At 47.8% G+C, this 22,941-nt stretch overlaps 1 protein-coding gene across 3 annotated transcripts; it reads right to left on the reverse strand.

The window, feature by feature from the left end:
• Positions 1 to 307: 307 nt before the first annotated feature.
• Positions 308 to 22,481, reverse strand: LOC115083603 (oocyte zinc finger protein XlCOF6-like). Of its 3 annotated transcripts, none has more exons than XM_029587516.1 (3): positions 9,577 to 9,687; positions 9,121 to 9,247; positions 308 to 3,198 (listed from the first exon to the last, which is right to left on the reverse strand). In XM_029587516.1, exons 2-3 carry the CDS (start codon positions 9,152 to 9,154, stop codon positions 1,112 to 1,114), a joined length of 2,121 nt encoding a protein of 706 aa, XP_029443376.1. In that variant the 5' UTR covers positions 9,155 to 9,247; positions 9,577 to 9,687; the 3' UTR covers positions 308 to 1,111. The 3 variants fall into 3 exon arrangements, with proteins under 3 accessions (XP_029443376.1, XP_029443377.1, XP_029443375.1); XM_029587515.1 differs by lacking the exon at positions 9,577 to 9,687 and adding an exon at positions 22,264 to 22,481 and having other exon boundaries at positions 532 to 3,198; XM_029587517.1 differs by lacking the exon at positions 9,577 to 9,687 and having other exon boundaries at positions 308 to 3,194; positions 9,121 to 9,250.
• Positions 22,482 to 22,941: the final 460 nt, after the last annotated feature.

Below are 22,941 nucleotides of genomic sequence, written 5' to 3' on the forward strand. Positions count from 1 at the left end.
CTCCACGTGGGCAGACCCTGCTAATCCTCGATCCTCGGAGACCAGTAAGTAAAGGATGTACGCCTTACCTTGTCTTCTGCGCTTCCCGGTTGCGACCCGGGTGGTCTCCGGCTGCGGGGGGAGAGGATGATTACCTTCACCGCCGTGCTCGAGGATGTGCGCCCGCCGCGCCCGAACTCGTCTCGCTCGGGGGCTAAGTCCTCGCCACGAACGGCTCCGGACCGAGGCTGCCTCTAAGCCGCGCCCGAGCCCTTCTCACTCGGGGGCTAGGTCCCTGCCGTGAATTGGCCACCGGACCGAGGCTCTCACCTCCGAGCGAACACGGAAATCACCTCGAGAAACTCGACTGGGGGAGGGACCCGAGGGTATCACCGCAGGAGTGCGGGGCTCGTCTTCAGGTAGGATATTTCTTTAAAATTTTTTTGGTAGAACGCTCAGCAAGCATGAGATAGCTCCTAACTGCTTTGGAGATGGAAAATACTGATCTGCTGCACTTCCTGCAGGGGTATATGTACTAGGTGCTGACGTCAGATTGAAATCTGATCCGTTTCAAACTGCTAGCACGAGTACACTATACCCATTGGTCCTGAGTCAATCTGCTACATGCTAGGAAATGAAGGTTTTCTCACACTCAGAACAAGAAAATGGTCTCTCTCCTGTGTGGATTTTCTGGTGCGAGATTAGTATATATTTATGAAGGTTTTCTGACGTTTGCTTCTGCTCTGGAGGAGCAATAAGTAATAAAATAAAAATTTAGGGAATGGTAAGTTAGGGTTTAGGAGGTGGGGAGGAGAGGGGAAGAGGGAGGAAGTGTAGGTAGGGGGGTATAGAATGTCCTCCCAGTCCATTTCTTAATTGCAACAGACTGGGAGGGAACTGGGGAAGGCCCAATAACATCGCTGCACGTATTTTATGAAAGTTTAGCCCCCTGCGTGGATGGTCAGGCACTGCTTTGAAAATCTACTCCTAAGTGTATGTTTAGCATGGAAGCTTTACTCACACTCAGGTCATGTAAATGGTTTGTAGTCAGGCAAATGGCTTTTCTGGTGTTTTGAGAGATTTTGCTTCCTAATAAATGACCTTCCATTGTAATGCATGAGAATGGTCTCTCCTATGTATGAGTTTTCATGTGAGTTATGAGGGCAACCCTCACAGGGAAGCTTTTATTACATTCACTGCATGAGAATAGTCCCTCACCTGTGTGGATTCCCATGTGTTTTGTGAGTACACCTTTCTTAGTGAATTTTTTATTACATTCAGTACATGAGAATGGTCGTTCCCCTGTGTGGATTTTCATGTGTTTTGTGAGGGTACCCTTCTCAGTGAATTTTTTACTACATTCACTACATGAGAATGGTCGCTCCCCTGTGTGGATTCTCATGTGTTTTGTGAGAGTACCCTTCACAGTGAATCTTTTATTACATTCACTACATGAGAATAGTCGCTCACCTGTGTGAATTCTCATGTGACTTGTGAGGGTACTCTGCTGCGTGAAGCTTTTATTACATTCACTACATGAGAATAGTCGCTCTCCTGTGTGGATTCTCATGTGTGTTGTGAGGTTGCCCTTCACAGGGAAGCTTTTATTACATTCAGTACATGAGAATGGTCGCTCCCCTGTATGGATTCTCATGTGTGTTGTGAGGGCATCCTTCACAGAGAAGCTTTTATTACATTCACTACATGAGAATAGTCTCTCACCAGTGTGGATTCTCATGTGTCTTGTGAGGGCACCCTTCTCAGGGAAGCTTTTATTACATTCCCCACATGAGAATGGTCGCTCCCCTGTGTGGATTCTCATGTGTTTTGTGAGGGCACCCTTTCTAGTGAATCTTTTATTACATTCAGTACATGAGAGTGGTTGCACCCCTGTGTGGATTCTCATGTGACTTGTGAGGGTACCCTTCTCAGGGAAGCTTTTATTACATTCACTACATGAGAATGGTCGCTCAGCTATGTGGATTCTCATGTGACTTGTGAGGGCACTCTTCACAGGGAAGCTTTTATTACATTCACTACATGAGAATAGTCGCTCAGCTGTGTGGATTCGCATGTGACTTGTGAGGGCACTCTTCACAGAGAAGCTATTATTACATTTACTACATGAGAATGGTCGCTCCCCTGTGTGGATTCTCATGTGTATTTTCAGGGCACCCTTCTGCATGAAACTTTTATTACATTCATTACATGAGAATGGTCGCTCGCCTGTGTGGATTCTCATGTGACATGTGAGAGCACCCTTCATAGGGAAGTTTTTATTACATTCACTACATGAGAAAGGTCGCTCTCCTGTATGGATTCTCATGTGACTTGTGAGGGCACCCTTCATAGGGAAGTTTTTATTACATTCAGTACACATGTATGGTCTTTCACCGTTGTGGATTTTCTGGTGTTGGGAGAGGCGTGATTTGCTAATGAAACGTTTTCCACATTCAGCACAAGAGAATGGTCTCTCGCCTGTGTGGATGCGCTGGTGCAACATTAGTGTATACTTACGACGGAAGCTTTTCCCACACTCTGTGCAAGTAAATGGTTTGCTTCTGGTGTGGATGCGCTGGTGTTGTGTGAGGGTTTTCTTCCTAATAAAACATTTTCCACCTTTCGGACAAGGGAAGGGTCTCACTCCAGTGTGGATTTTGTGATGTACTTTTAGCTTATTCTTACTAATTAAACTTTTTCTCCAGTCTTTGCAGGGAAAGGGTTTTTCTGGTTTATGTATGGGTAGGTGCATGTTTAGATATTTCTTCTGACTGGATCTTTTCCCACATTTATTGCATAGAAATAGTGGGTGGAGTAGGTGGGATTGCTGGTGCAATACTAAATGTGATTCCTTACCAAAGCTTTTACCACAGGACTCACATGGTAAGGATTTCTTCCCTATCCCCTCCCTCTGCTGAAGGTCAGAAGTCTTTTGATCACTGTTATTGCTCTGGAAGGATCTCTCTTTGCTCACGTGTCTCTGGTGCTCAGGGATGATTTTGATCTCCAACTCATATGCAGTGACTCCATCCCGCGAGTCTCCTGCAGGATCTCTCTGCTTCTTCTCCAAATCCTGCTGACTATTCCTAGTGTTGCTCCTCTCAGTCGCCTGCGAAACATTCTCAAAGCCATTTCCTGATTCTCTTGGGATCAGTCCTTCTTCCATAGGATGTTCTTCTCGATTCTCCTCCTTTATGTGCTGTGTGATCTCATCACTTGCTGGTGATAGAAGAAGACATTAATCATGCATGAGTGACCATGCAAATGGATCTGGGTTTCTGATCCTATAATCACGGCTCTGGCAGTGTCACACAGTGATAGAGCTGCACATTTCTGACCAACCACTGGTGACCATGAAAATCATCTAAGCATGGGGTTTGCAACAAAAGCCATTAGAGTTGAGCTCCTAAATATGTATAACCTAGAGGAGAGGAGAAAGGGGGAGATATGATAGAGACACTTACATACGTGAAAGGTAATAATGCTCAAGAAGAAAACTTCTTCTGAATGGAAAATAATTTGTAGATCAAAGATCATGATATAAAAGTTCCAAGGGGGAGACTAGGAATAATATCAAGAGATAATTTTTGTTCACAGAAAGTGTGGTGGATGCCTGGAATTACCTCACAGAAGTGTTGGAGGTGAAAACTGTAACAGAATATAAAAAATGACAGCAGGATAAACACAGAAGAGGGAGAGAAAATGGTTAAAATGAGAGATAAGAGGACAGGAATGTAGGCAAGCTTGCTGGAAACACAGCGGATACTCAATAGATAAAACCTGAGAGGGAGAGAAGAGGGAGGAGAGTGGGGGTAGGATAAGCTTGGAGGGGAAGGATGAGAGTTACCACGGAGGGACAGGACTGAGATTGATATCCAGAGAAGGGCAGGTGTGATGACAGTAAAGACAGTGAGATTCTCTTAGGGCAGTGATGGCCAACCTTTTGAGCTCAGTGTGTCAAAATTCATTAAAAAACCAAGCATAACTCGGGTGGTGTGTCACTTCTAGAAAAATCCATAATTTAGTGATATTTGTAGCTCTAATTAATAACAAAAAGATATCATTTTAATATATGTACTGTATTTATTAATAAAGCAAAAACAAATAATTCTTAACCTTACCTGCTTAGTGACTTTTTTGTTGCTGAATTTCATCGGCTAAATCTTCAATTAAAACTAATAAGGATTTTAAAAAGCCCCTGCTGTCCCCTTCTGTGGGAGCTCTTGATTTCCAGTCACCCTGATATTGTCGAGGATTAGGAGGTTATCCTCTCTCTCTCACACACATACTCACATGTCCATTCTCTCTCATACATACACTGTCACATACATACACATTCATGCTCTTATATCCACCATAACCTCCTGCTCTCACAGACACTGACACACTCTCAGGCTCTAAGAACTCTCTCCCCCTCCACACACCCCCCCCCCACTCACACAAACTCTTACTCCCTTGGATTTTCTCATACACACTCATGCTCTCACACTCACTGGCTCCCTCACATACACACAAACACACACACCAAGGCAGGCACCCATGCATTCACACACATACACCCCCAGGCAGAGTCCCATTCATACACATGCACACACTAAAGGGAGACCTCCATCTCTTTTGCCAGCAACCTTGGAACCTCTCTCATTCCTCTGCTGCCACTGTCACTGCTGCCACGTGGCTATTGCCCATCTACATTAAAAAAAACCCCTTAAAACATGGCTATTCAGCCAAGCCTTCCCGGACACTTAATATTTCCTCACTTTCAGCCTGACACTTTCAAGCTGACATTCCATTCGGACACTACAGTCCAGCTTAATGAGTCTGTTGTTTTTTTCAGTTATCAACTCATTTGTTTTTGTTAATCTGTTATGACCCTGTTCCACGGTTAATTGTCTCCCCTGTTCTTTGTATCGCCCCTGAGCGAATGTTGCAGTTGCATTGTAAACAGATGTGATTTGTATCTTTTACAGGAACGTTGGTATAGAAAAGTTAAAAATAAATAAATAAATAAATATTGGGGAGACGCCGATTGCTGCGACTGTCACTGAAGCCCATTCTGCTGCCTCCTCTGTGCAGGCCCTGTGGGCTTCCACTTTCTCCATGCTGATCTCCTACATTGTGAGATCCGCATAGAGAAAGTGCTATTCTTGCACATTACCAAAGATTACATGTGCCAAACAGTAAAAAGTAATTTTTTTTTTTACCTTTGCTGTCTGATCTTAGTTTTCTAATTGGTTGGTCACAGGCTTTTTTGTTCCACCTTCCCTTTCTTATTTATTTTTTGCCAATTCCTTTTATATTGTCTTTTTTTCTGTTTCTTTTCTCTCCATCTTCTTCCCTCAAACACAGTCAGGTTCTAAGAACATAAGAACATAAGAAAATGCCATACTGGGTCAGACCAAGGGTCCATCAAGCCCAGCATCCTGTTTCCAACAGTGGCCAACCAGGCCATAAGAACCTGGCAAGTACCCAAAAACTAAGTCTATTCCATGTAACCATTGCTAATGGCAGTGGCTATTCTCTAAGTGAACTTAATAGCAGGTAATGGACTTCTCCTCCAAGAACTTATCCAATCCTTTTTTAAACACAGCTACACTAACTGCACTAACCACATCCTCTGGCAACAAATTCCAGAGTTTAATTGTGCGTTGAGTAAAAAAGAACTTTCTCCGATTAGTTTTAAATGTGCCCCATGCTAACTTCATGGAGTGTCCCCTAGTCTTTCTACTATCCGAAAGAGTAAATAACCGATTCACATCTACCCGTTCTAGACCTCTCATGATTTTAAACACCTCTATCATACCCCCCTCAGCCGTCTCTTCTCCAAGCTGAAAAGTCCTAACCTCTTTAGTCTTTCCTCATAGGGGAGTTGTTCCATTCCCCTTATCATTTTGGTAGCCCTTCTCTGTACCTTCTCCATCGCAATTATATCTTTTTTGAGATGCGGCGACCAGAATTGTACACAGTATTCAAGGTGCGGTCTCACCATGGAGCGATACAGAGGCATTATGACATTTTCCGTTTTATTCATCATTCCTTTTCTAATAATTCCCAACATTCTGTTTGCTTTTTTGACTGCCGCAGCACACTGAACCGACGATTTCAATGTGTTATCCACTATGACACCTAGATCTCTTTCTTGGGTTGTAGCACCTAATATGGAACCCAACATTGTGTAATTATAGCATGGGTTATTTTTCCCTATATGCATCACCTTGCACTTATCCACATTAAATTTCATCTGCCATTTGGATGCCCAATTTTCCAGTCTCACAAGGTCTTCCTGCAATTTATCACAATCTGCTTGTGATTTAACTACTCTGAACAATTTTGTGTCATCTGCAAATTTGATTATCTCACTCGTCGTATTTCTTTCCAGATCATTTATAAATATATTGAACAGTAAGGGTCCCAATACAGATCCCTGAGGCACTCCACTACCCACTCCCTTCCACTGAGAAAATTGCCCATTTAATCCTACTCTCTGCTTCCTGTCTTTTAGCCAGTTTGCAATCCACGAAAGGACATCACCACCTATCCCATGACTTTTTACTTTTCCTAGAAGCCTCTCATGAGGAACTTTGTCAAACGCCTTCTGAAAATCCAAGTATATTACATCTACCGGTTCACCTTTATCCACATGTTTATTAACTCCTTCAAAAAAGTGAAGCAGATTTGTGAGGCAAGACTTGCCCTGGGTAAAGCCATGCTGACTTTGTTCCATTAAACCATGTTTTTCTATATGTTCTGTGATTTTGATGTTTAGAACACTTTCCACTATTTTTCCTGGCACTGAAGTCAGGCTAACCGGTCTGTAGTTTCCCGGATCGCCCCTGGAACCCTTTTTAAATATTGGGGTTACATTTGCTATCCTCCAGTCTTCAGGTACAATGGATGATTTTAATGATAAGTTACAAATTTTTACTAATAGGTCTGAAATTTCATTTTTTAGTTCCTTCAGAACTCTGGGGTGTATACCATCCGGTCCAGGTGATTTACTACTCTTCAGTTTGTCAATCAGGTCTACCACATCTTCTAGGTTCACCGTGATTTGATTCAGTCCATCTGAATCATTACCCATGAAAACCTTCTCCATTACGGGTACCTCCCCAACATCCTCTTCAGTAAACACCGAAGCAAAGAAATCATTTAATCTTTCCGCGATGGCCTTATCTTCTCTAAGTGCCCCTTTAACCCCTCGATCATCTAACGGTCCAACTGACTCCCTCACATGCATTTCTCTCTCTCACACACACACAGGCTCTCACTGTCACATGCTGTCTGACACACACACAGGCTCTCACTCCCACATGCTGTCGTGCTCAAGCACCGGCTCTCACTGTCACATGCTGTCTCTCTCACACACACAGAGGCTCTCACATGCTGTCTCTGCAAACATTCAGGTCCTCACTCTCACACACAATCTCTCAACTCATCTCATACACGCACACACACACCTTCTACAGATCCTCAGCCTCTCTCTCACCTCTGGGCGTCCTCTTCGCAGGTCGCCGCAAGATGGGCTCTGCAGCGGCCCTGATCTTCTCGGGCCGCGGCAGCCCTGCTACCGAGCCTCTTCCTCTTCACGGGCCGCTGCAACTTGGGATTCGCAGCGGCCCATAAGCGCTGCTCCTCTTCTGCACACGCTGATGCTCCTCCTCCTTCTTGCCGTGCCGTGAGCCTCACCACGGCCTTGCCCATCTGCCTGTGTCTGCGCCGCATGAGCCTCCCTGCACCCGGGGGCATTGGTGAGGGGGGGTGGAGGTGTCCGGAGAGTGAGGGGATACTAAAAAACTAATTTTAAAGGGTCAGGCTGTGTTTTTGGGTTAATTTCCCCGATAGGCCACGAAACGCTGCACATGTCAGCAAAATTTCTCGGCGTGTCACCTCTGACATGCGTGCCATAGGTTAGCCATCACTGTCTTAGGGTGAGAGGCGATGGCTTAATGAGAGGAAGAAAACTTTGTAAAGCAATGGACAAGACAGAAGACAGAATGGCCGAGGAGGTGGAGAATATGGGAGGCTGACAGTGCACCTGATGTTCCCAATGGACAGAAGTGGGGAATGAGATTGGGTAGGGTTAGCGTCAGGAAGAGGAAGGAGAATGGATCCGTAGGTAGGGAAGAAGGGAAAAATGGCCATGAGACAGCTAGAAGTATGCAGACAAGCTGAAACCTCCCTATTATATCAGTGCAGGGCTAAGTATGTCACAGGGTAATGACAGTCATGAAGCAAGCTCAGACCTCTTGTATCCTGCTGTTCATATTCAGCTAATTGTAAAACAAGACTGCACGCGACCGTACGTACACCTGGGAGCGAGTGAACAAAGATACGCTGGAGTTTTAAATCACGTGCACAAGTACGTGTGTATGATGTAAAATACGCCCAGCATGTGTACTCGAGCAGATGTAAAGCACATTTCTTCCTTAAGAATTTGTCGGCTTTAAAGCGTGCAGGGAAAAGGATTTTACAACATACTCAGATTAAAGCCGTTCCCAGTTTTACCCATTAGCCCACCAGTTTACCCAGTCTATCTCAGGGTCATCCAGACCCTTCTAGTTCTTCATCCTGCACTCTCGCCAGTTGAGCAAGACCCTTCATCCTATCGTGTTAGTTCTAAAAAGTGATTTCTGCAGACTTACACCTCATCAGGAGCAGCAGGAAATATACGCAGCTAACAGTGCACCACGAGCAGCGGCCGTCGGATTTACACACAGAACTGCTGGCCCCGCCCCTTTTTTAGCACGAGCAAGTAATTAGCAGCTTTGGAAATTCATATCGCTCACTTGCAGCCACGTATTCATCTTTTAGTGCGAGTAATGCTTTTAAAATTTGGCCCATTCAGTTCTGTATCCAGGCAGGAGGGATCAGTAGTCCAGGGCCTGCTGCTAAGGGTTCAGTCAAGTCCCATGAGAAACTTTGTGGATACTCCCCAGCAGGTGCCTCGTGTAAGACTTCTGAGATAAATTCCTAGACTGCCTCATAGGGGCCGGTCTCACGTGAAAAGATCGAAACAACCAATCTCAGGTGCCAGTTCAGACCCAGAGCAATACTGGAGCTGGAGTCAGGAGAAAAGTCACAAACGACCTTCAGTAAATCAGCCCTCGAGCCCGCTAAACGTGCAGATAATGCAATTTTTACCTAGGGAGATGAGGGTCTCGTAATTCTCCTTCATCACCTCCCTGTAAAGCTCCTTCTGCCCTTCATCTAAATACCCCCACTCCTCCTGGGAGAAATAGACAGCGATGTCCTCAAACGTCACCGGCACCTGAAACACAAACCAGAAACACTCAGAGACACAGCATGCACTAGATCTCAGCTGGATTTATTCTCCTAACATTTTATCATGGAAAAGAGGGCACCAGGACCCCTCTTCACCAGGAAATGCCAGATTTGTTCCCTGTATTGCCCTAGAATCAGTTTCCTCCATAGACCCCCAGGGTTTTCAAATCAAACTGGAAAACATTCTCTAATACCAGAGACAGAGAATATGAAATGTCATTGCGTGGATACATCACATTATAATAAAAAGGAAGCTATAAGAGCATTATCCAGAACATCAGGAACATCTGGTTCTATTCTATCAGGAGGACTCACTGTGCTAAATCCTAACAGGGCAGGAAGAGTTTGGTGTCCTGGGCAGTGACATATCTCCCATTGTGATGCATGAATTCTCTATTCAGGGGTGTTGCAAATCATGGGTACTTATAGAAACATAGAAACATAGAAATGACGGCAGAAGAAGACCGAATGGCCCATCCAGTCTGCCCAGCAAGCCTCACACATTTTTTCTCTCATTCTTATCTGTTACTCTTAGCTCCTTGTTCTATTCCCCTTCCACCTCCACCATTAATGTAGAGAGCAGTGATGGAGCTGCATGCAAGTGAAATATCTAGCTTGATTAGTTAGGGGTAGTAGGGGCAGTAACCGCCGCGATAAGCAAGCTACACCCATGCTTATTTGTTTTACCTAGACTATGTTGTACAGCTCTTGTTGGTTTTTTTTTTTCTTCTCCCCTGCTGTAGAAGCAGAGAGCCATGCTGGATATGCATTGAAAGTGAAGTATCAGGCGCATTTGGTTGGGGTAGTAACCGCCGTAACAAGCCAGCTACTCCTCGCTTTGTGATTGCGAATCCTTTTTTTTCTTCACCCCTGTCGTTGAAGCTATGCAGGATATGCGTGAAGCATCAGTTTTTTGTTTTTTTTTTTTTTTTTTTTTTTTTTCCCCTGCCGTTGAAGCAGAGAGCTATGCTGGAAATGCGTGATGTATCAGTCTTTCTCCCATGCCGATGCAGCAGAGAACCATGCTGGATATGCATGGAAAGTGAAGTATCAGGCACATTTGGTTTGGGGTAGTAACTGCCGTAACAAGCCAGCTACTCCCCGCGTTTTGAGTGCGAACCCTTTTTCTTCTCCTTTGCCGTTGTAGCAGAGAGCTCTGCTGGATGTGTGAAGTATCAGGGATGTGTGAAGTATTAGGGATCGTGCGCCAATTCTCAAACAGCTGTTTGGTTTTCTTCTCTGCAGGGAAAAGGAAAGGAGAAATTAATACTTACCAGATAATTTCCTTTCTTCTGCATTCAGGCAGGTCAATCCACACAAATGGGTTATGCAGCTCTACCAGCAGGTGGAGACAGAGGAAAAGCTGGCGTCAAGGACATATAGCCCTGTCCCGATATCAGCCCGCAAGTATTCTCTGGAAAAGCCAAACTGTGGACAAACTGATTATACATGAACATAACTACTTATGCATCCAACCAAGGGAGAACACTGAGCTCAGTCGAAAAAGCAAACATTTACTAAAGTAAGGAGCTGGTCATGACACTCACCAATCCTCAAACAAGTAACAGATATAACACTCTGCGTCGTCCATACCTAGAGGACAAACTGAAAGCAAGACGGCAGCAGAGTTTGGACTGTAGATCAGCCTGTCTTCCTTAGAGGAAAGGAAATTAAAATTAAATAAGAAATTTCATCAGGTAAGTAGGAATTTCTCCTTCCTGTTCACTCGGGCAGGCTAATCCACACCAGTGGGATGTACCAAAACTGCCCAGGGACCCAGCAACATCGCACATGCTAAGGCCTGGAAGTGTGCATAAGGACGACCGCTGATCACTTCCAAACACTAGACAATAGTTGCCCGTACCGCTGGCTCACCTTGTATACCTCCGCCATGGAGAACAGTTGACCAGACTTACTGAGAGGATTAATAACCTCCAAGTACTGCATCAGATGCCACTTGACAGCCAGAGCACGCAAGAGACGATATTCACTCTCCTCTGTATTCCTCTCCAGTGTGGCAGGGAAATAAATAGAGTCAAATGAAATTCCGAAACCACTTTGGGCCAAAAGAAGGTAAAGTCCGAAGCTGTACCGCCCCCAGAGTCACAGGCAGGAACGGCTCATGCAAAGATACAGCCTGCAGCTCAGAAACTCGACGTACTAAGCAGATTACCCCTAGAACAAAACAGTCTTCAAGGTAAGTACCTTCAAGAAGAAGCTATGTTGCAGTTGAAAAGGTAGGACTCGAAAGGAATCCACAATCAGATTAAATTACCATAAGAACACTGGTAGCCACAAGGGAGGACGAAGATGCTTAACTTCCTTCACATCCGTACGGGGAGACAAAAACCCACCAAGAACTCGCCTCCTATAACACATGAATGCTGCCAATTGAACCTTCAAGGAGTTAAAGGCCAAGCCTTTAAGCAATCTGTCCTGAAAAATTCCAAAATTAATCAAATTTCCACTTTGAGAGGCTGAGATCCTCGCTCCTCACACAAGGCCTCAAAAACTCACCCAACTTTCACATAAGCCCCGAGATATAGAAATATACATTTTTTTTTATTTTAGCCTAATGCAACGTGAAAGCACTGCAGCAGAATACATCCTTCCCGAGCGATAGTCTAAGTGGCCTGCCCACCAGCAGCCTCTGCAGATCAGCATAGCACAGCCATTGGGCCCAAAGCATAGAAATCCTGCTTCTGGTGGCTATCACAATCTTTCAAACAATTATGCCCATTAGTGGCTATGATGTGAAAACTGTCCCGCGGCCATGCCTGAATGAGCAGCGATCCAAGAATTTTTGGATCCCTTCCTCAACTGAAGAACTTCAGAACCCTGAGCAAGACGGCCCTTACATTGCCCTTTCCAGTAATGTGGCAGGCTAATATATCTAGAAGATGTGCTCATGCTATGGCACAGCAACATCTATCTCCTCTGTCACTTGTTAGGTTTGGTTCCAGACTGATAATGAATGAAATCCACAGTTGCCACATTGTCCGACATTATCCTGCCCGTCTGAGTCTCTAAATGCTCAGCGGAACGTAAGCACGCCAGCCGACCTGCACGTGCTTCTAACCTATTGATGCTCCACTGATGATCCTTGGCGCTCCAGCAACCTGACAGTGAGCCCCCCCAACCTAGAAGGCTCGCATCTGTCATAAGCACTAACCCTTCTGGCATTTCAAAGAAAATCCCTCCTTGAGATAATCCGCTTGCAACCATTATTGGACGCTCAACTCTAATAGTGAAGCTTTATCATGCAGTCCTGAGACTGCAGACTCCACAAGAAAGCAACGTGCTTTGAAGAGGCTGCATGTGCTCTCTCACCCAGGGAAGAACCTCCAAGGAGGCTGCCATCAAACCCATTATCTGAAGAAACAAAAGCATACTGTTGGTCAAAAGGCCCTTTTCTGAGTTTGAAATCAAGCAATCAACTTCTAATACGACTCTCTGCCAGAAACACTCTGCCCTGCTTCGATTCGAAACAACCACCGGACTACTCCCATGTCTGAGAGGCTGTAAACGGCTTTCAGCCAAGTTCACCACCCAGCCTTCTTGTAGTAATGAGACTAACTTGCAAGAAGCCAGGTGACTTCTTCCATGCTTCTGGCCTGAATCAACCGCTATCACCATGAACTTAAAGAACCTGCATGCCGTGGCCAACCCAAAGCCTGACACTGATCATGACGGCCCTAGAATATGCCACTGAAGTATGCGCTCAAGTAAAAGATCCATATGCAGTCAAGTACTCGCCCAATGGAGAAATTACTTACCTGATAATTTCGTTTTCCTTAGTGTAGGCAGGTAAGTAATTTCTCCATTTCCTAGCGTGTAGCAGATGGACTCAGGACCAATGGGATGTATAAAAGCTACTCCCGAACTGGGTGGGAGGCTGCCCGTGACCCACTTAGTACTGCCCTTGCGAATGCTGTGTCCTCCCAGGCCTGAACATCCAGGTGGTAAAACCTGGAAAAGATGTGGATGGAGGACCATGTCGCCACCCTGCAGATCTCGGCGGGTAACAGCTTCTTGGTTTCTGCCCCGGACACTGCCTGGGCCCTAGTAGAATGGGCCTTGATTTGTAGAGGCGGTGGCTTGCCTGCTTCTACGTAAGCCGCCTTTTATTTATTTATTTATTTAGGGTTTTTATATACCGACTTTCTCGATGTGCAAATCAAATCAAGACGGTTTCCAAAGAACAAAACTTTCGCCGTAAGGCGTTACATTGAACAATAGAGTATTGAACAGGTAACGTTCGGGTTGATGACGGGTTGATGACGTTCGGGTTGATGACGTTCGGGTTGATGACTTCCTTGATCCAGCGGGCTATGGTTGCTCGTGAGGCCGCTTCCCCTTGCTTCTTTCCGCTGTGAAGGACAAACAGGTGTTCTGTCTTTCGTATTGATTCCGACATTTCCAGATATCTTGGCAGGAGTCTGCCAATGTTGAGGTGGCGTAGACTTCTGGCCTCTTCTGAATTCTTATGTTCATCTGGTGATGGTAGCGAGATGGTTTGGTTAAGGTGGAAGTGAGACACCACTTTGGGGAGAAACGAGGGAACTGTGCGCAACTGGATGGTTCCAGGGGTGAGCCTGAGAAACAGCTCACAAAAGGACAGTGCTTGTAGCTCAGATATACGACGGGCTGAGCAGACTGCAAGCAGGAAGACTATCTTCAATGTTAAAAGTTGGAGAGACAGGCCTCGGAGAGGTCTGAACGAGGCTCCTGCTAAGAAATCCAGGACCAGGTTGAGGTTCCAAAGAGGTACTGGCCACTTTAGAGGTGGAAGGATGTGTTTAACCCCTTTCAGGAAACGGGAGACATCCGGATGAGAGGCTATGCTGCCACCCTCGTTCTTGGCGCCGTAGCATGATAATGCGGCCACCTGTACCTTGATGGAGTTGAGGGACAATCCCTTCTGAAGGCCGTTCTGTAGGAATTCCAAGACCACGGGGATTTTGACTGAGCAAGGTATGATGTTGTGGTCTTCGCACCAGGCTTCGAATACTCTCCACACCCTTATGTTTGTTAGAGATGTGGAGAAATTGCATGCTCGGAGTAGTGTGTTGATTACAGCTCCCGAGTATCCGTTCTCTCAGGCGAGCCCTCTCAATGGCCAGACCGTAAGAGAGAATGAGCTGGATTGTTGTGGAGGATCGGTCCCTGCTGGAGCAGGTCTCTGTGTGGAGATAGTGGCAGGGGGGTTTCCTGTCAGTAATCTCCGCATGTCTGTGTACCATGGTCTTCTTGGCCAGTGCGGGGCCACAAGAAGCACCTGTCCCCTGTGTAGGCTTATCTTGTGAATGATTGCGCCTAGTAGGGGCCACGGTGGGAAGGCATATAGCAGAGTCTCCTGTGGCCATGTCTGAACCAGGGTATCGATGCCCTGGGACTGAGGTTCCCGTCTGCGGCTGAAGTAACTGGGTACTTGAGCACTGGACCGGTTTGCCAGAAGGTCCATGGTTGGTGTTCCCCAACGGTTCACAACCAGTTGGAACGCTGTGGTTGACAGCTTCCATTCCCCTGGGTCTAGACTTTCTCTGCTGAGGTAATCCGCCGTGATGTTGTCTTTCCCGGCGATATGGACGGCCGAGATCTCCTGGAGGTTCCCTTCCACCCACGACATTAGGGGGTCTATTTCCAGGGACACTGTTGGCTTCTGGTTCCTCCCTGATGGTTGATGTATGCCACTGTAGTGGCGTTGTCCGACATTACCCTGACCGCTTTGTCTCAGAGTCTGTGACCGAACCATAAGCAGGCTAGTCTGACTGCTCTGGCTTCTAGGCAATTGATGCTCCACCCTGATTCTTCTGCGTTCCACTGCCCTTGGGTGGTTAGCTCTTCGCAGTGTGTCCTCATCCTCGTAGGCTGGCATCCATGGTGAGCAGGATCCAGGTCAGTGAGGATGGCCACCTGAGCCAGGGAACAAGACTGTCTTGTAGCCACCATCGTAGTTGGGTCCGAACTCTGCTCGGGAGCTATAGACGTACGGTGTAGTTCTGGGACAGTGGATTCCATCGCGATAGAAGTGAGCGCTGTAGGGGTCTCACATGAGCTCATGCCCATGGCACTACTTCCAGTGTGGATGCCATGAGACAGAGGACTTGTACGTAATCCCATGCTGTGGGGCGAGTTTCGCTCAGGAGGGCTTGCAATTGGTTCATCAGTTTTGATCTCCTTGTTGGTATCAGGATGACCTTGTCTTCTTCGATGTCGAATCGGACTTAAGTATTCTAGAGACTGTGAGGGCTGCAGACAGCTCTTGTTTGTGTTGACCACCCATCCGAGGCTCTCCAGTAGAGTCTTGGCTCTGTTGGTTGCCTGGTGACTTTCCTTTGGGGATTTTGCCCTGATCAGCCAATCGTCTAGGTAAGGGTGCACGAGGATTCCTTCCTTCCTCAGTGTTGCCGCCACCACCACTATGATCTTGGTGAACTTCCGGTGTGCTGTGGCTAATCCGAAGGGTAGTGCCCGGAACTGGTAGTGACGGTCCAGGATTTTGAAGTGTAGGAAGTGCTGATGTTCTTTATGGATCGGAATGTGTAGGTAGGCTTCCGACAGATCCAGGGATGTGAGAAACTCTCCCTGTTGTATTTATTTATTTAAAGTTTTTCTATATCGGCATTCATGATGCAATCATATCATGCTGGTTTACAGATAACAGGGTGTGTAGAAAACAGAACACTGAAACATGTGCATAGAACCGTAAAGTTACATTAAAACAAGGTTTATCTAACTGGGGGAGGAAAGAGTTAAATGAACTGAGCAATTATAAAATTAATTATTTACATTATATTGTAGTGTCTCATTGAATTTGTTGCTGTACTTCAGTTAGGATCTTGTATCGCCCTTATTACAGAGCATAGGGTTTCCATGCAGAAGCGGAGAATCTACAGGTGACTGTTGACCGACTTGAGGTCCAGGATGGGCCCGAACGTTCCCTCTTTCTTGGGGACGATAAAATAAATGGACTAATGCCCAGTATTTATTTGCTGTGGAGGCACTGGGGTTATGGCCTCTAGGGCCAGTAATCTGGTCTGTGTAGCTTCCACTGCCACCCTCTTGGAAAGGTCGTGGCAGAGGGATTCCACGAACTTGTCCAGAGGGGTTCGGAGGAAATCCAGGTAGTACCCCTCTCGAATGATGGTTAGGACCCATTTGTCTGAAGTTATCTCGACCCATCTTTGGTAGAATAGGACAAATCTGCCCCCTATGGCTTCTTCCTTTGGATGGGTCGGCTGATTCTTATTGTGGGGTGCGGCTGGGGCCTGGTCCCGAGCTAGTTCCCCTTTTGTTGTGCTTGTTCCGAAAGGACTGGTTCCTGCCTGTAGGACGAGGCGCATGATAAGTGTTTCTGTATGGATTGAAGTGCTGTGAACCTCTGCCCCTGGAAGATCGGGGAAGGGTCGCTGGTTTCTCTTATTCCTGTCTTCCGGTAGCCGTGGCAGTGGGGACTCGCCCCATTTGTTAGCAAGTTTCTCTAGTTTGCTGCCGAAAAGGAGGGATCCCTTGAAGGGCATCCTTGTGAATCTCGCTTTGGAAGACGTGTCGGCCAGCCAGCTTTGGAGCCAGAGTTGCCTCCTGGTTGCCACAGCTGATGACACTCCTCTAGCTGCGGTGCGCACCAGGTCGGAAGCAGCATCTGCGAGGAATGATACCTCTTGTTCCATGGCTTCCCCAGGAGTATTGTTCCTGGTCTGTGATAGGCAGGCACGTGTCACCACAGTGCAGCAGGCCGCTATCTGTAGGGACATGGCGGCGACGTCAAAGGACTGTTTAAGGATGGATTCCAGACATCTGTCTTGAGCATCTTTGAGTGCTGTACCTCCCTCCTCTGGGATAGTAGTGCGCTTCGAGACCGCGCAGACCATGGCATCCACTTTTGGGCATGTCAGAAGGTCTTTGGCCGCTGGGTCCAGAGGATACATGGCTGTCATAGCCCGTCCCCCTTTGAATGTAGACTCTGGAGCAATCCATTCCAGGTCAATTAGCTGTTGGACGACTTGTAACAGAGGGAAATGGCGGGAGGTCTGACGGACTCCCTCTAGCAGGGGGTTCGTCTTAGGCTCCCCCGAGGCACTTGTGACCGGGATAGCAAGCTCCTTCAGGCTGTGGGTGACCATGTCTGGAATCTCGTCCTTGGTGAAGAAGCGCCTCATGGTCCAGTGAGGCTCTGTCCCCGAAGGGAGTTCTCCCTCCTCCAGGGGCTCTGATTCCTCCTCAGAGTTGTCCGTGTCCCCATAGGTGGGGCTTCTGGGCGGTGGATTCACTTCTCAGGGCTTAGAGGGGCCCGGGGCATAAAGGTCCTCTGGTGGAGGCTGTGGGCGTGTTATCGGAGGCTCCGTCTGCATGTGAACGAAGGTGTGCAGGCCTTTGAAGAATTCCAACCAGGAGATAGACGCTAGGTCCAAGCTAGGAGGCGCTGCGTCCCTGAGGGGTCCCGTTTGAGGGGGGGGTCCCGCTGGGATTCGCTAGGTCCAGGGTATTTATGGAGGAGCTAGCACTCAGTCCCGATTGGGGTTGGCCCTGGGCTGGATCCCCCAGGGCCTCCTTGCACTGGATACACTGGGCGTTGGCCTCTTCGTGTTGTGCGGCTCTGATGTGGCATGCTGGGCAGAGGCCCTGAGCCTTGAGCTCCTTTTCCGGTGGTGCCATGGATATAGGCACGTAAAATCTGTTATGCGGTCCGGTGCGTCGAATATGTGCACTCAGGATGTGCGCGCTGGTGTGCGCAAAAGTCACAGATATGCGCCCGGCACAGTAAGCACGTGTTACTCGCATAATTTGTGCGCCCAGCGCCCTTTGTGCGCACGGACCCAGTCGGCGGACAGGGCCAAAATGGCGACGGCGACCACGCGGACAATATGGCGACCACCTCGGAGGATCTCCACGTGGGAGGACCCTTGGATCTAACCGGGGCCTAGCCCTGCTAAGGTGGATCAACCCGGTGGCACTGGTCCCGGCCGGCGACCTGTGCGACTCCTTGAGCTTCGGAGACTGGAGTCTTTAAAGAAGATTTCTACCTTACCTTGTCTCGGCACTTCCCGGTTTCGTTCCGGGCGGTCTCTGGCTGTGGGGGGGGAGAGGGGAAATACCTTTACCTCCGTGCTCGAGGTTGCACCTGCTGCCTCTCAGCCGTGCCCGAAATTGGGGGCTAGTTCCCCGCCGAGGGTCAGCCGCCGGACCGAGGCTTACCTCCGAGGGATCGCGGAAATCACCTCAGGAATTCTCAACTTCGGGAGGGACCCGATGGGTGTCACCGCAGGAGAGCGGGGCCCGTCTGTAGAGATAAGATTTCTTCTTATTTTCGGTTTTCTCCGGTAAATTTACTCTCACGCTGTGAGAGCATGCAGGTAATCCCTAACTGCTATGGAGACAGAAAATACTGAAGAGCTGCACTTCCTGCAGGGGTATAATGTACTAGGGGCTGACGTCAGATTGAAATCTGATCCGTCTCCAACTGCTAACAGGAGTACACTATACCCATTGGTCCTGAGTCCATCTGCTACACGCTAGGAAACGTAAAATTTTTACCCATGGCAAATCTATCACTGGGAATACTGTGAAGGAAGCCGAGCACTGGCTCTCTCTTTCTAACTGGTAGACACTGTTAGCAGTTCTCATGGGTACTTTTCTACTGTGGCGGGGGTCTCCAATTTTCTGGGAGCTAATGTTAACATCTTTCTAATTGGTCCTGGGCAGACGTTCCAGCTTCACCTCCCCTTGCAGCGCTGATGTATTTTTTTTTATCACAATCCCTTTTGATACTTTGTCTCTTTGTTGACTGTTTTTTCTGGGGACAGCGCACTCTCTTTTTGGGGATTTTTTCTCCTGGATGTACAGGCTTGCTGTCCTTTGTTGCAATATTTTACTTTTGTTTACTATTAAGTGTTCTACTCTGGGACTCGATCTTTATCACACGAACCTGGAGAGGCGGCGCATTTAAGCTTCTCTCTGTGGACTTTTAGTTTCTTGGCTACAACCTATGGGACTTGAAATCGTCAATGGGCATGGGTGTGACATTTTCTTTCATGGCTGCTGTGCGCTGGGGGTTCTGTATTGGTGTTTTTAGTGTAAATGTTTCTCATTGCGCTCTGCTCCTTTTTCTTACAGTTATTTCTCTTTTCTCTGGTTTCTTTGTATTGGAATGTGCTGTATAATGTTTGCTGCACTGGGAGGGAGCCATGGTGTTTGTCGGGTTCTTACGTGGTTGGTCTGGGTGTAGGATGGGCTTTTCTCCTGTCGGGGTTATGTGAGTTGGCGGTGGAAGGGGGAGGGGCTCGTTTGATTGGGCAGTCGGGATTGTGCAGGCTTGTGGCTGGTCTCCTTCGCTTTAGATGGCTTTCTCACCTAAGTGAATGCTGGCTTTGGGGGTGGGAGATGTTGTTCCTTAAGTCCTGGTTCAGGGTTTTTTCAGTAGTTTCTGGGTGGGCGCTTCAGCCTGGTATATTCAGGGTGGCGGGGAAGATGTTGCTGAAGGGACTTTGTTGAGGATGGAGAGGGAGGTGCAGGATCTCAGGTTTACTGTTTTTCATAATTGTGCTTTTGCTGATACTTCCATGGAGAGACCCTCCTGGTTGGACAGGTCACAGGTGTGCTAGGCTGTCCTATTCTAGGGCTGAAACATGGTGGACTCAGTTAAATACATTTCATTGAATGTTCGGGGAATTTCATCTCCCGTTAAGAGAAACCGTATTTTGCAGTTTGCACATAGACAGGGGGCCCAAATTTTTATGCTTCAGGAAACTCACTTGACGAATGCGGAGCAGGATAAATTGAAACAGGGTTGGGTGCTGCTTATTATTTTTCACATAATACTCTTAGTAGGGGGGGTTTCTATTCTAGTGGATAAGAACTTGCCTCTTATAGTGCTTCGTCAGCATAAAGACGTGGAAGGGCGCTATGCGATTCTGGACTGTGTGCTCATTAACAGTACCTTCACTCTGGTGAATGTTTATCACCCTAATAGTGATCAGGTGTTGTTCTATCAGGCACCGACGGATACTATTGCAGTATTTGGCTTTGACCATCTGCGTCTGGGTGGTGCTTGGAATGTATACATTTGTAAAATTAGCTCTGTAATTAAAACTGAGAAGGAAAGACATGGACATGAATCACATTTAACATCTAACATTGATAACAAACTATGTTACCGAACCTTATGGCACCTATGTAAACGGACAAATTGTAGTATCATTACTTTTATGTGCCTTAATGTAAACCGTTGTGACGGTCCCCACCAAACGACGGTATAGAAAAGACGTAAAGTAAATAAATAAATAAAACACCCACAAAGAGAAAGAAGCAAAAATCCCCAGGGGGGGGGGGGGGGGGGGGGGATACATCGCTCGTGAGTCCAAGGGCGGGCAGGAGGGGAACTCAGGGCACAGAGAGTGAGCCAGTCCCCTGGCTTTCAGGAGCCCTAGAAACAGCCAGGGGTATCCAAGCTCCCACTCACCCAGCTCGACCCAAGGGATGGCAGCCACCAGAACCTGACACCTCGGGGAGCTGCAGCACTTCTCAAACTTCCAGATCAGTCAGGACTGCAGGTTTGCACCTCTACCAGAGAATACGGAGGGACTGCAGGTGGCACTCTCGGTTATGTAGCAGTGCCTCAAGGGTTTGTTCTCTGCCTCCATCTGCTGGTAGGGAGGTATAAACCCACTGCTCTGTATTGGTCTGGGTACGTCCAGGAAAGTTGCATCAACAGTATAAAGGCTACAGGCTAAGGGTAGTAACCGCTGCACCAGCAAGTTACCCCCATGCACTTTTCTCCTTTCTGGCCTGCAAAAACCAAAATAAAGAACAAACTACACCCAGGAAAAGTTATCTGGGTTACTACAGGACAGGGATTTCTCCAATCAGACTAACTTTATCCAGATAGCACTGAATATCAAGTTTCTCCAGCTAAAATTTACCCTACCCAGAGCACCTCCACCAGCTAAATTTTCTACAAATAATGAGTTATGAGCAACCCAAAGTTTCACAGGAGAGTAGGGGGAGAAATTCGTATCTCCAGTTTTGTAAAGGCAACTAGAAAAGTACCCAGACAAGCCCTTGGGAGCATCAAACTCTCAGTGTAAAAAGGCAAAGGTGAGAGGAGGAGGCAGAGGGGGAAGATAAAGAAAGCACAGGAAGCAGAAACTGAGAGGGTCCTTAAGCAGGAGGAGCTGCTGCTGCTGTATGAGGGGGAGAAGCAGGAAGAAGAGCCTGAGGGGTGCAGAGAATAAGGAGCCCAAAGAATGGATTCAGTGAGAGGCTGGGGGGATGGGATCAGTCCCAGGCTGCATCCCCTGCCCCCCTCCTACCTGCTGAGCAGAAAGCCCTGCAGCCATTCTCCTGCCCCTTCTCCAGAGCAGGATTTCCAGCCCCGGCTCCCTCCCTGCACAGGTCCCTGGGGTGGGGGATGGGATCAGTCCCAGGCTGCATCCCCTGCCCCCCTCCTACCTGCTGAGCAGAAAGCCCTGCAGCCATTCTCCTGCCCCTTCTCCAGAGCAGGATTTCCAGCCCTGGCTCCCTCCCTGCACGGTCCCTGGGGTGGGGGATGGGAACAGTCCCAGGCTGCATCCCCTGCCCCCCTCCTACCTGCTGAGCAGAAAGCCCTGCAGCCATTCTCCTGCCCCTTCTCCAGAGCAGGATTTCCAGCCCCGGCTCCCTCCCTGCACGGTCCCTGGGGTGGGGGATGGGATCAGTCCCAGGCTGCATCCCCTGCCCCCCTCCTACCTGCTGAGCAGAAAGCCCTGCAGCCATTCTCCTGCCCCTTCTCCAGAGCAGGATTTCCAGCCCTGGCTCCCTCCCTGCACGCTCCCTGGGGTGGGGGATGGGATCAGTCCCAGGCTGCATCCCCTGCCCCCCTCCTACCTGCTGAGCAGAAAGCCCTGCAGCCATTCTCCTGCCCCTTCTCCAGAGCAGGATTTCCAGCCCCGGCTCCCTCCCTGCACGGTCCCTGGGGTGGGGGATGGGATCAGTCCCAGGCTGCATCCCCTGCCCCCCTCCTACCTGCTGAGCAGAAAGCCCTGCAGCCATTCTCCTGCCCCTTCTCCAGAGCAGGATTTCCAGCCCTGGCTCCCTCCCTGCACGGTCAAGGTTTTCAGCTTCCGGTCTCAGCACCACGTTCCGTACAGGGAGCAACGCCCCCTTCCAGCAGGAAATGACATCAATAAGGAAGAGAAAATGGGAACTGCAGGCGCTGCACAAGAAGCTTTAGAAACAGAAACTTGACGATAGAAAAAAACCCTATGGCCCATCTAGTTGGCATGGACGCTGGGAAATGTAGTCTTACACTGTCTTTCCTCACAGTTTTTTGGGAATTGTGGGAAATGTAGTCCTAGGGCATGGGTTAAGAACCTGCCATACTGGGTCAGACCAAGGGTCCATCAAGCCCAGCATCCTGTTTCCAACAGTGGCCAATCCAGGCCATAAGAACCTGGCAAGTACCCAAAAACTAAGTCTATTCCATGTTACTGTTGCTAGTAATAGCAGTGGCTATTTTCTAAGTCAACTTAATTAATAGCAGGTAATGGACTTCTCCACCAAGAACTTATCCAATCCTTTTTTAAACACAGCTATACTAATTGCACTAACCACATCCTCTGGCAACAAATTCCAGAGTTTAATTGTGCATTGAGTAAAAAAGAACTTTCTCCGATTAGTCTTAAATGTGCCCCATGCTAACTT

The sequence above is a fragment of the Rhinatrema bivittatum genome, chromosome 2 (assembly GCF_901001135.1).
Source record: "Rhinatrema bivittatum chromosome 2, aRhiBiv1.1, whole genome shotgun sequence".
Classification (NCBI taxonomy): domain Eukaryota; kingdom Metazoa; phylum Chordata; class Amphibia; order Gymnophiona; family Rhinatrematidae; genus Rhinatrema; species Rhinatrema bivittatum.